The sequence below is a fragment of the Benincasa hispida genome, chromosome 9, assembly GCF_009727055.1.
Source record: "Benincasa hispida cultivar B227 chromosome 9, ASM972705v1, whole genome shotgun sequence".
NCBI lineage: Eukaryota > Viridiplantae > Streptophyta > Magnoliopsida > Cucurbitales > Cucurbitaceae > Benincasa > Benincasa hispida.
The window spans coordinates 67,074,142-67,088,235 of record NC_052357.1 but is presented as its reverse complement, the minus strand read 5'-3'; the positions used below and the strand labels follow the sequence as shown (position 1 = coordinate 67,088,235).

The 14,094-nt window shown below is 41.9% G+C and overlaps 1 protein-coding gene across 1 annotated transcript in view; it reads right to left on the bottom strand.

Moving 5' to 3' along the window:
* LOC120084862 overlaps nucleotides 1–13,729 on the bottom strand; it is a 46,903-nt gene extending 33,174 nt beyond the window's left edge. Inside the window, 5 exon segments of the mRNA XM_039040676.1 lie at nucleotides 10,744–10,885; nucleotides 11,136–11,285; nucleotides 11,375–11,701; nucleotides 12,723–12,821; nucleotides 13,568–13,729. Of these exon segments, the coding sequence (XP_038896604.1) occupies nucleotides 10,744–10,885; nucleotides 11,136–11,285; nucleotides 11,375–11,701; nucleotides 12,723–12,821; nucleotides 13,568–13,729 (880 nt within the window).
* Between the last annotated feature and the right edge of the window lie 365 nt (nucleotides 13,730–14,094).

Genomic DNA, 14,094 nt, shown 5'->3' with positions numbered 1-14,094 from the left:
AAAAAGAAGATTTACAAAACGATTGAAATTTTTTTTGAGATTTTTCTTTCGGCGCAAAGGATCTCACGGTAGTCTTCAAGTAAATACGGATTTACTAAAAGATGGTTAGGCAACTAAACGATTGTGCAGTATTTACTAAATGATCACATAGTTTTGCTAGACGATCGCTTGCCCAAAGTAAACGATCGTGTAGAGTCTATAGGCGACAGACCAAGCTAAACGATGAGCTAAACGATCGCATAGCTTTTGTTAGATGATCGCTTAACTTTATCTAAACGATTGGGCATCGACCTATACGATAGGTCTTTGCCATCTCCCACTTGCCCAGTCGTGTACACGATTGGTGTTTCCTCCTTCGTCTGCTTCATACTAAGTTCGAACAAAGCCCACCCTCTGGATTCTCACACCGAGAATACCAAGGTAGCCTTGTTGGTAGTGTCAAACTTAACACAACATCGTCGAGGTTTTCTGGAGGCCGTTCATGGTGCTGTGGAGGCCGTTCGTGTTGTTGAGGAGTTCGTGGTCGAGGCGATCGTTGAGGACGAGCGCGAAGTGTTCGTTGCTGTGTCAGTCATGTAGATCGAGCATTCGAGGTTGCTGTTGTTCGAGCGTTCGTGAGCAAGGAACGTGGAGACGAGGCGACAAATGTTCATAGAGTTCTTCCTTGTTCATTTGTTGTTCATGCTGTAATTTCTGCATTTTAATTGTATAACAACTTGTTTGAAGTTAACTGTATATGTATTGTTCATTCATGATTGTGCTTTGGAATAATATTTCTTCCGATGCTCATGGAAATCTCAGATCCGATTTTCTTCAATTGGTATCAGAGCCAGGTTCTCTGATATTCCAAATTACAGATCTGAAATTAACGCATTTTTCAGTCGTGGTGGGTTTTTGCATTTATGGTTAACTGTTTTCTTTGTGGATGAATTTGATGAACGTTTCGGGTTTAAATTTTTATTTTGTTTAAACTTTAGTTATTACAAAGTGTTAATTGTAAGGGCCCTTGTGTTTTTGGGCGAAATTAACATCGCAATCGAGTCTGTAATTCAAAAGTTTTGAGTTCGTCGAGTCGTTCGTGATGAAGCTTCGGTACATGGCGATGCAGTTCTCAACGGAGAAGAAGACCAAGCATTGGTCGAATCGTGTAGCCTTAGGTAAACAATCGTAGGGATTTTACTATGCGATCACTTAGTAGTTTTTTCTAGACGTTCGTGTAGTATTTTCTAAACAATCGTTTAGCTAATGCTAAGTGATGGGGTAAATCGTTTACCATATCGCGTAGTGTTGGTTGTACGATCGCGTAGGCGCTGGAGTAGGCGCGCGTTAGAAGATCGAGTAGTTAGCAAGCTTCATCGCTTAGTAACTACCTATACGATCGTGCGTATGCGATACAGAGGTGCTAGATTAGCGATCGCTTGGCGATGGTGCTTCGCGGCATTGTAGTCATTTAGACGATCGCGAAAGACGGGCGTTATGCGGAGCGCGCTAAGTGATCGTGTACCTCAGGCTTCATCGCTTAGTAAAGGTACACAATCATATAGTAATAACTAAACGATCGTTTAGCTCTGGAGCGCTGGTAAGTGATAGAACAAAGAATTTGTTTTATCGTGCAGACGATCGCGGGGTGCATAGTACACGATGGTTGGTTGGAGAAGTGATGCTTTTTCCGAGCGGTTCAAGACCCGGTTCGCCTGTTTGAACCGAAGACTCCTTGTCTTTGTAATAGTTAGCTTTCCTTTTGTGTTTTTAAGGCAATTTTACCCGGTTCATCAACATTGGTTGTTTATACATGTGATGTATGGTACTTATATGTCAAAGCGTTTGTTGTATAGTTAAAACCCACCTTAGGTTGTGCAATTACTCATGCATCATGTATTATAAATGTTATAATATTACATGAAGAAATTACTTGAAAGCATGTGCATGCATCATGAAATATTAGAGTTATATTTTGCATGCATTGAGCATTATCATGCATCACCATTTTCTTATAAGTGTTATAGTCTAAGGGTGAATGGAAGCATGTTTCGCTTGGTTCATTGCAGTTTTGTATAAGTGTTATATAAAAGAAGTAGCAATGAATCGACAATTCATTGAGCATGACACTTAGACAGTTTATAATCATTATGAATGCCTTGCACGTGTTAGCTTAGCATTGTGGTTGTTTCCGTTTATAAGTGTTATAAAGAAAATTAGACCTAAAATCAATAATTCAGAGTTGCATGCGGACTTAGGGTGAACTCAAGTTTTTTAAAAGGGTTTTAAATTTGGATTGAGATAAATCTAAGTTCAAGTGGTTCTAAAGAGTTTAGTAACCTAGATTAATTTTTTAAAATCGGTTTAATAGGATTAAATTGGTTGAATAAAATATTCAAGTTGTTGTAAACCTATCTATAAGGGACCTTTTGTCTAAGGCGGGTTCTGGCTAGGCTGAGGTTCTTAAGTTGACGGAAACGTAATACCCCTACCTGGGAACTTACCTGGAAAGGTGAATTAGATAGATTTTCAATAAGCATGCGACAATTTGGTCAAAGACTCTGTTAAAGAGTTTAATAGATGATGATCAAAAGTTGTTTCACTATCCAAGGTAAATGTTACTCTTGAGAAAACCTAAAGGTCACTTAGTTAAAATACTTAGCCATGTTTTTTTCTAAGTAAGCTAAACCCTAGGTTATAAAATACTCAGTGGGAGGAAAAGGCGTATCAGATATGTCTATGATTCCACTNTTTTTCTAAGTAAGCTAAACCCTAGGTTATAAAATACTCAGTGGGAGGAAAAGGCGTATCAGATATGTCTATGATTCCACTCACGTTTCTCCTTGCATGTTCACACCGAGAGATTCATGCTTGGCCTCGTGGTGCCCAGGATGGATCCTCCTTCGAATGGTGTTTGCATGAGTCAATATCAAGGTGGACGAAAAGAGTGTTTATAGTAAGTAGGTGAAGGGTGTGTGTCAACACGTCCTATGGTCTCTGTTATTGGTTCACATTGTGAGATCATTTTGTACGCCCTCGTGTCGCCTTTGGAGCATCCCCCTTCGAATGAGTTTTGTGCAGTTGTTCAATATCAAGGTGAACTCTAGAAATGGATAGGGTCGCTTTAGGTTTTTCCCCATTCGGATTTTTTCCCTTTGGATTGGCCATTTGGGACGGACATCTAGGGATTAAAATGGCAAGTCACACTTACGGGAGATTGTTAAGTAAGTTAATGATCTCTTGGCCAAATCAATGATGGCTTGTCATTATAGGAACAATAGTTGTTCTGTTATTAATGACTGGTTGAGAACTTCTCAATTCAGAGGAGGAATAACTGACTTCCCTTCAGCGGCTTTTGTCCTAAACTTTGAAGCGTCATTGTGAAACTAGATATCACACGGGGTTCATGTTAGTTTTTCTAAAACCTTATTGGATGTTGTTTTGTTTTACAACGGGTATTTTCTTAAAACCTAACGTAGGTCGATGTGTTTTTCTTTTCAGAAACTCATTAGTATTCCCGTCTAAAGCTTTTAAAATGATCGATTATTTACAGTGGAAAGAATAGTGTGAAACGAATTTCATGGCAAACGACCTCTATCCCACTACTCTCCAAAAGAGGAGACAAGACAGTAAATATGATTTATTGGTCTTGGAGACATGTCTGGTAGAGAATGATGATTCTGCCAGGATCCTCGATTCAGGTGCTACCAATCATGTTAGTTCCTCTTACTAAGGATTTAGTTCCTGGCAAACGTTGCCACAGGGAGAGATGACTCTTCAAGTCGGTACTGGTGAGGTTGTGTCGGCTGTTGTTGTAGGTAGGCTGAAGTTATTTGTTGACAAGAAACGTTATCTGTTACTGGATAATGTTTTTGTAGTTCCTCATATTAAGCAGAACTTAATCTCGGTTTCTTGTCTCATTGAACAAGGCTACACCGTCTCCTTTTTTAAGAATAAAATGTTTATTTTCAAGAATGGAATGGAGATTGGTTATGGTTCAATGGAAAATAACTTATATGTACTAAGGTCATTAGTCGTAAACGCCTTGTTCCACACTAAAATGTTCAGTATGGCAACAACAGCTAAAAGACCAAAGGTTTCTCCAAAGAAAAATGCCCATCTTTGACATCTTAGGTTAGGTCACATCAATCTCAATAGGATTGAAAAGTTGGTGCAAAGTGAAATTCTAAAGAGTTTAGAAGAAAACTCTTTGTTGGTATGTGAATCATGCCTCGAAGGCAAGATGACCAAATGACCTTTTACTGGAAAAGGTTACAGAGCCAAGGAAGCCTTAGAGCTTGTACATTCAAATCTCTGTGGTCCGATGAATGTTAGAGCTCGAGGTGGGTATGAATATTTCATCTCTTTCATAGATGATTATTCAAGGTTTGGGTATCTCTTCCTAATACAACATAAGTCTGAAGCCTTTGACAAGTTCAGGGAGTATAAGGCTGAAGTTGAAAACTTGTTAGGTAAGAAGATAAAAACATTACGATCTGATCGTGGTGGAGAGTATATGGACCTCCAATTCCAGAACTATATGATAGAACATGGGATTGCGTCCCAACTCTCGGCCCCTGGTATACCTCAGCAGAATGGTGTATCAGAAAGGAGAAACAGGACCTTGTTGGACATGGTTCGGTCTATGATGAGTTATGCTCATCTTCCAAACTCGTTTTGGGGTTATGCAGTGCAGACTGCATGTTATATCCTGAATAACGTTCCCTCAAAAAGTGTTTCTGAAACACCTTTTGAGTTATAGAGTGGCGGTAAAGGTAGTTTACGCCACTTTAGGATTTGGGGCTGTCCGATACATGTGCTAATGACTAACCCAAAGAAGTTGGAACCACGTTCGAAGGTTTGCCTCTTTGTAGGCTACCCCAATGAAACGAGAGGAGGATACTTCTATGATCCGAGTGAGAACAAAGTGTTTGTTTCAACCAATGCTATCTTCTTGGAAGAAGATCACATGAGGGATCATAAGCCACGAAGTAAGCTCGTTTTACGTGAGATCTCTAGTGAGATTGAAACTGTTGAGGGGTCAATAAGGGTTATTGAATAGGTTGATAGATCAACAAGAGTTGTTGAGGTCGGAACGTCTAGTCAACCAGCTCAAGAGTTGAGACTGCCTCGACGTAGTGAGAGGGTTACGAATGATCGCTACATAGATTTGACTGAAGCCCAAAACGTCATTACGAATGATGGGGTCGAGAATCCATTGTCTTTTAAGAAAGCAATGGAGGATGTTGACAAAGATGAATGGGTTAAGGCCATGAACCAGGAAATGGAGACTATGTATTTCAATAACATCTAGGAGCTTGTTGATCCACCTAATGGGGTAAGACCTATTGGGTGTAAGTGATCTTTAAGCGAAAGAGAGGTGTAGATTAAAACTTTCTCACCTGTTGTCATGTTGAAGTCTATCCGGATTCTTCTGTCCATAGCCACATTTTATGATTATAAAATATGGCAAATGGACGTCAAGACTGCCTTTCTTAATGGTAATCTTGAGGAGACCATTTATATGATTCAACCAGAGGGGTTCGTAGTTCCAGATCAAGCACAAAAAGTTTGCAAGCCCAATGGGTCCATTTATGGGCTGAAACAAGCATCTCGATCTTGGAACATCAGATTTGACACTGCTGTCAAATCGTTTGGCTTTGACCAGAATGTTGATGAGCCTTGTGTTTACAAGAAGATCATCAATAGCTCAAAAGCTTTCCTGGTATTGTATGTGGATAATATCCTACTCATTGGAAATGATGTAGGGTATCTGACTGACATTAAGCGTTGGCTAGTTGCCCAGTTCCAAATGAAAGATTTAGGTGAGGCACAATATGTTCTAGGGATCTAAATTATTCGGGATCGCAAGAACAAACGGTTAGCCCTATCTCAGGCATTGTACATTGATCAAATGTTGATTAGGTACAGGATGCAGGATTCCAAGAGGGGTTTGTTACCCTTCAGGCATGGAATCATTCTGTCTAAGGATCAATTTCCTAAGACACCTCAAGAGGTTGAGGAAATGAGACGGATTCCCTATGCTTCTGCTGTAGTAAGCTTGATGTATGCAATGTCGTGTACTCGACTCGACATTTGCTATGCAGTAGGGATTGTCAGTTGGTATCAGTCCAATCCAGGATTTGATCACTGGACGATAGTCAAGATGATCCTCAAGTATCTTCGAAGAACGAGGGACTATATGCTTGTCTATGGAGATAAGGATCTGGTCCTTATAGGATACAACATTGCTGATCCCTTTACAAAGGCCCTCACGGCTAAAGTGTTTGAGGGTCACCTGGAGAGTCTGGGTCTGCGGGACATGCGGCATCTTGTCTAGGGCAAGTGAGAGATGATACTGGGGTATGCCCTAGTTTATTGTATATTGTATATTTTTATTGTATTGTACATTAGTCTCCCGTGTCATTAGGATAAGTGGGAGATTGTTGGGATTGGTGTCCTAATTCTCCCGGAGTCTCGTTGTTTTGTAAAGATACACATTTTTCAATGAATAAAATAAGTGTTATTTAATTCTGACATTTACTTATATCCAATAAACAAAGCTCCTTGGTTATCTTATGTGAACTTAAACATGTATATGTGATATACAAGTGGATCATGCCTTAAGTGATAACCTAAATATGCCCGTAGTATAAAGATTAAGGTGGGATACCTAATCCTGGTGACACTACGGATACGACCCACTTTATAGAGGTTTGCAACTGTTGTAAACTCCTACAGATGGTAGATCCTGACCATTCATGTGGAGACATGCGAGCGGGGGTGTCCTATACAAAGAGTTTATATAAGACTTGGACCATGAGATGACTAGACTCTGTATATAACGGCGTTGATACTAAAGACTTCCATTTCACCTAAACGACCATAGGTGACACGACCTCAATCCTGAGTGTTTTGGAAACTCCTGCCTTTGAGGGCGGTCCTTTGATTAGTATGGGTGAGAGTGGCCAGATTGTCAACTTAACATGCCTACCTTTTTGGGGACTTGTCTGATCTGGGAGCTAGGAACTCAATCCACAAGATGGAATTCACTCCTTTCCCGAAGTAGGGATAAGTAGAGAGATTGCTCCCTTAAGAGCTGATTTCGAGGCTTGAACATAGTGGCTGCAGCTTCTCTTTGGAAGAGAAGGCTCAGTCATAGTGTAACGGAAAAATTATTCTTAAACAATGTGCTGATACAAATATGAGATACTACTTCTTAATATGCGTTAATTATGAATATTCTTGTAGTATGTCTTGTGTTGTCACAAGTTTCCTTACGTTGTAACCAAGTATAATTCCACCGCAAGTTTCTCGGTGTGATCCGAGGTCGAACACAGGGACTGTTTGAGGTTATTGTGGTATGTTCATGGTATATGCGACCAAGTTTTTCAATCTTTAAAGAGTGATTACACAAGTATATAAAATTTCGGTAAAGTAAAGGAAAGCAGTAAAATGCGATAATAAAATAAGTAAAATAAACTTAAGCTAGATGATACAAGATATAGGCTCATGATACAAGATGTTGGGGTCAAGGGTGGCTGTGAAGGTTATGCAAAGAACATGGAATGCGGCGGCAAGTCTTATGTACAAACAAAAAGAGAAAGATAACTAATATAAACAGCGCAAGTTTCTTAATTGCGTTGAAGTTATAAGTACAGTTCCATTTTCCCTTGGCGTACATCTTTCAGTGATCGGCCGTGCTCCCACATGTCTGTGGTGAAACAAAGACGAACGTAGTGAACGCAAGGTTGCTTCCATGTCTGGAAGTATTATTTGCTTTAGTTAATGCATTCTTCTAACCTTCTCTCGACAGATCAGAATGGCATCTTCACTTCTGCTCTCAAAGGTGAAGATTTCATCTAGCATGCTTTAGCTAAACGCATTTATCTCTTTAACACAAGTTAAGTACTCGTTTAATTCATAATAACGACTAGGGGATTAAAAAGACATCATGGGGAAAGTGATTCACGGAGGAATAGAAGTAGACATAAATTGGAATATGAAAGCAATCGAAACGTTTAATATCTCTATTAAGCATTTGATACATGGTGTGTGAATGAAGAGATAAAGAGGGTGAAATACAATGATGAAAAGAGATAGAACATATACAAACAAGTGCCAACGTCTTGGCACCGATCCAGGTGGAGATTTGCTTGCCGGATTGGATGGATCAGATGGATGGATGAGATTACCTCTCAGGCTTGCTCAACCGGTAGCAGGATGCTCAACACAGAGCTTCTCGATGGATATTTAACATAATAGAACTGAGACTTACCTCTTGGCCTTGTCTCGTCTTCTTCCCGAATTTCTTCAGTTAAGCACTCAGCTTAGCCTTTTCTCTCAACATTTTAGCAGCAATTAGCCCCGTATCCAGTAGCATATCTTTTCTTTGAAATCTATGGGGTATTTATAGGCGAGGACCTTTGACTCCGGCCTTATGGTCTCCACTTGCTGTTATGAAAATTCCGAAGATGGAGGGATATTATTCCTTCTGTTATGCAATCAGACCGTCAATTCTGCACAACCGTTAGTTGTACACGTGTCTCAATCCTCCACTTTTGCGTTGTTCAGCTATATCTTTCGATCGAGTATTCGCATGCGGTGTTTATTTTTATTACCGCATGCGGTTGAAAGTCAGCTCTGGATCGACTATCACATTGTGCCGACATTGCGTTAATCGTCTCTTCATTGTTGGTTGACGGGCGCAATGTGACAAAGATGCGTTGATTAGTTCTTCTTGAGCCTTGAGCGCAAGCGGTGACTTAGTTTTCCTGCAAAACAGAGTAAAAATATCTTTTTCTTCCATCTTAAAGATGTTAGTGGGTGTAATTGCGATAATTTATATTATTGTATTTCTGAGCTAACGAGGGCATGAGCTTGTAGCTTAGATCAAAATTTTCGTTACAAGTTTATGGCGCCATTTTCGGGAATTAGTTAACGGTTTATTGTTTAAGTGTGTTTTTGGTATTTTGTAGGACAGATCTCATTGTACTGGCTGTTCAACGCGGAGAGCAGTCTGACAGTTTATGAGTACTGGTGCTGAGCCAAAATTCGAAGCTGACCCTAAGATCGAGCATACTTTTCGTGCAAGGGCACGTCAGAATCGAATTAGGCGAAAGAAGACAGCCAACATGGCAGACAACAATGATAATGTGGTATCGGTAGAGAATCAAGGAGCTGTCTCTTATACACATCTAGATGTGTATAAGAGACAGGTATAAGACTGTATCTTTTCCCTTATACCTTGAGGGACGAGGCTAAGAGGTGGGCTCACTCACTGGAGCCAAATGAGATCACTTCATGGGATCAACTGGCAGAGCGGTTCATGAAGAAGTTCTTCCCACCTGCCGTTTAACTCAAGGCGACGAAAGGATGTGCTAAACTTTGAGCAGATGGAAAATGAAACCCTAAGAACCGCCTGGGTGCGATTTAGAAGATTGATGAAAAACTGCCCGCATATCGAGATCCCCGATTGTGTCTTAATGGAAAATTTTTATAACAGTCTGAACCGAGCAATGCAGGCTGTTGCTGACGCCTTCGAGGCAGGAGGTTTTATGGATAAAACATACATAGAGGCTAAGGTCATCTTCAACCGCATCTCGCAGAATATGGATGACTGGATCGATGATGGATATGGAGGTCAAGGCACCGGAGAAGGAAAAATGAAACAGCCATTGTCCCTACAGAGACAATGACCACATTGGCCACTCAGATGGCCGCGGTGACCTCGATCCTCCAGTCAATGACAATTAACCAAGTATCCATGGCTCAACAATCAGCATAATTGGCTACACCGGCTCAAGTGGCCGTAATTAGTTGTGTTCATTATGGAGGGGCTCACGGAGAAGACATGTGCTCATTGACTCTTCAGCAAGTATGCGCCATCCAGAACAACCCCTTCAGCAACACCTATAATCTGGGCTAGAGAAGCCATCCTAACTTCGGTTGGGGAGGCAATCCCAACCAGGGGGGGTAGTTAACCATCAAGGGGGTAGTAGAGGGAATCCTCTTTTTCACCACAATCAAGGGCAACCAAGGCAACCGCACACCCAGCAGTCATCATCATTAAACACCTCGGGAAGCTCATTGGAGACACTGTTGAAAAAATACATGGATAAAAACGACGCAGTGATGCAAGCGCAAGCGTCTTCAATAAGAAGTCTAGAGATCTAAGTAGGCCAGCTGGTCTTTGAACTGAGAAGTCGAGCACCGGGAACGTTGTCCAACAATTTCGAAGCCCCAGGATCTACAGGAAAGGAGCAATGTCCTTAGGACATTGGGCAGGCAAGTCTGATCGCCTGCGGAGATTTGGATTACGATCACTCATGACAATACAATTTTCGGTCCATATCTCAATACTATGTTTAATGCTTTCTTAAATTTCTATCTATTTGAATTCTGAATTTTGTCTTTGATTCTGCATTTAATTCATTCTTGACTTTATGGATTTATGTCTTCATTTACTTCTTTGCATTTAATTCTGTCTCGTCTTTAATTCTTTGAGTTTTTATGTAATTAGTGCGTTGAGCTTTAATGGTGAATGATTGAGAAATAAGAGAAAATTTATTGCCGCAAGTCGTAGAAACTTGCGTTGATGGATTTTTTTTTTAAAAAAAATAAAATATATAATATGAAACAATTAACAACAAGTACGCAAGGCGATAATGGACGCATTTTGAACTAAGTAAGACATGCTTTGCGTTCATTCAACCCAAATGCATTGAAACCGAGGGGTGTGTTGTGCGCGTATATATCCTTTACCCGTCCTAGCTAAATGCACTATGTTGAGGTATCCTCCAGAAATGCGTTTGGTTAAGGGCTGTGTTGCGGGGATATATGCGTTGTTGCCCGTCCTCAGTGAAAATGCATTTGCGTTGGTGAAGCACAATGCGTTAATCTTTATCTTGCGTCCATTCGAATAAAATATTAAAGAAAATTCTTTTTGCATTTGAGAAGTCCAATCATTTCGTATCCCAAAGTAATGATGATTCAGCAGACGAAAGGACAATTTTTTTTTTGAAATTCCATAAATGAGGGAAATCGATCGACGCGCCTTTTTTAGCTGCTCGAGGCCTGTCACCGCAAAAATCGCGTTGGGCCCACCACGACCTGACCTATAAAAAGAATCCCTTCCCTTATTGTGAGATTTTTACCACATTTGCACTCTGAAAAATCTTAGCGCCAGCATACATAGCTTTCTTCTTCCCCCAGCATCCCAACGATTTTCCAGTTCTCCCGAGCTTATCGTCCATGGCTGACCAAGCTTCCAACCAAGCTACCTCACCATCAACCCCTTTATCTGACTAAATCGCCATGCGAGAGGCAACATTCCTTGCTGCCAGTCGTAGGCTTACTGCCCAACCACATACCGTCCCAAGAATCATCGATAGACCCAGAGAAACCCATTGTCCTTTCGACCTCCTCTGTTCAAGAGGGGGCAAAGCACTGAAAGTACTCCAATTCCAACCCCAGCTGTCTCAACCGAGAGCGAGAAGAAACGACGTGATGACACTGAGGTGTTTGGCAACATTCTGAGCAATCTGGAGCAATGAGATGGACTACCCGAGGCAGGGGTTATAAACCAACCATTGTCGATGAAGGAGGTGGCAGTGGTGGTGAATGAAGAGGTGGTGGTGCTAGAGGCAGTGATGAACGAAGAAGAGATGGAGCGAGGCACTCTGGCCTTAGAGACTTCTGAGGTAACTGCCAACGCAGAAACCTATGACGGAACCTCAAAAGTTGCGGTAGTGGTGCAACTGGAAGTAGTAGAAGAGGAAAAGAAGAAAAAGAAGAACAAGGGAAAGAAGGCTGAGGAGGCTGAATCTTCCCATCATCGCAAAGAAAAGAAGAATAAAGAAAAAAAAAGGATGATGATGAAGATGAGGAGGCCACGAAGGACAAAAAGAAGAAGGAGAGGGAAAAAAGGAAAATGCGGCAGCGTGAAGAAAGGCGCCTGAAAAAAAAAACAGAGAAGCAGAGGGCTGCGAGCCCTGAAAAGGATGGAGAATCAACCTCCGTGAGGGAGGATAGGGGCGAAACAACACGACTTAGGGAACCGGTGCAACCTGAAACAATGCAATTGGTTACGGCCGAAGAAGGAGAAGAAGCATAAGGAACCCCCTAATGCGGCGTCGCAGGGAGAGTGCGCCACAAGGGTCAACTATTGACCCTCAGAGATTAATTTTGGCATTGGAAGAGGAAGAGAGAAAAAGAAAAGAAGAGGAGGAGAAGCAAGAAAAGATGGAGAGGGGCAAGCTCATCATCGTAGAGGGGAATAGAAGAAGAAGATTGAAGTTTGAAGAAATGCGACGCAACAATGAGCTTGCCAAACTTGAAGGGATACAAGCACGAGAAGGAACAGCATCTGTTGCTGGCCTCTGAGCAATTTGAAGAATAATTTGCGAGAGAAGAAAGAGAAGAAGAAGAAGAAGAGAGGAAAAAGAAAGAAGAAGAGGATAGATTATTGGAGGAAAAGAAAAGGAAAAAGCGCGAAGCCAATAAGCGGCGCTTATATAAGAAGAAGGGAAAAGAACTCGCAGAGCACGAGAAAGAAGAACAGCAAGAAGCGGGAAAAGAAAGAAAGACAAGTAACCCACCTTGCATTGGCTAAGGAAAAAGGCAAAGCAATTGTGGAGAGCAGCAAACCCGCACTGGCCAGGAAGCGTTCATCAAGGGAAAAGAAGAATGATGATATGTTGATCGAAATGGGCTTTTTTCCTGTGCCGAATCCACTACCTGACCTTATCACGAGCATGATTGTGGAACATGGGTGGGACACATTCTGCCAGTGTCCATCCATCATTGTGCCTCAGGTGGTGCAGGACTTCTATCACAGACATCTTCATGGAAATAGGGATGCGGTAACTTTTAAAGGAGAAACAGTATCCTTCAGTGCAAGGGACATCAACGAAATATATCAAATGAAAGACAACCCTGATGCACCAGTGAATAAAATTATTGATGATCCCACAGAGCAACAGATGGAAGACGCGCTGAGATTATTAACGCAACCAGGCACGAAGTGGTCGGTTTTGCTCAAAGGCATCTACACTCTGGAGGTCAATTCCTTGCTTCCGGAGGGAAGGCTCTGGGTTTACCTGGTCAAGAAGCGGCTGATCCCAACAATGCATGATAGAACTGTATCAAGGGATCGGGTCATGGTTGCATACTGCATCGCACGCAGCATTCCTATTGACGTAGGGCAGTTGGTTGCAAGGCAGATCAGAGCATTGGTGGGGCATATCCGGGGGCAGTACTTCTTCCCGGGGATCGTTTCAAGTCTGTGCCTGTCTATGGGCGTAGGCATTGATAAGGAGCCCATGCTAGAAATCCACGGCCTCATCAACAACAAAATATTGAAGCTGCTCCTCAAAGACTCCCCACATTGCCCCGAGATGCCAGCAAAAAGGCCCGCGATCGATTTGAATGCGCCGCAAGAACCCACGCCAAAAAGACGAAGAAGAGAAGACAAGAGAAAAGAGAAGGTCCTGGAGTCACCATCCAAGCCCTTAGAGTCCACCAACGTAACCCTTTTCCCCTCTTCACGAACATTTTACCAATCTCCTCCTTGTCCCAACCTTCTCACCTGTTTACCCAACAGCCCCACCTTCACCATCAGCATCATCATCGCAACCCACCATTCCACCACCGCAAGTTGATGACCCACACGATTTGGGTGAAGGCACCTCTGCCCACCCCAAAATGATGCTGGCGAGACATTGCAGGCACAACCCTCCATCACCTCCATGGCTGCTGAGTTAGCAGAAATGAGATCTCTCTTCTCCCAACAACAACAACGTTTCTCTCAACAACAACACTTCTTCAACAAGCGATTTGAGGTAGTAATGGAGTGCATTGATGATATTCAACACAGTGTTGCCACATCAAGAGAGGCGCTGATCAACATGCAGCGCAACATTTATAAAGTCCATATGCACGAGAGAATGATTGCGGAGTGTAATCAAGAGTACTTCAACTTTCTCACTGCATATCTTCATGGTTCGATAGTGCCCTTAATCTCCGACAACACTTAATGTTTGACGAAGCGCCTCTTGCACCACCTCAAAATCAACCTCCAGACCCGCCAGCCCCTCAGCAATAATCCTCATATAT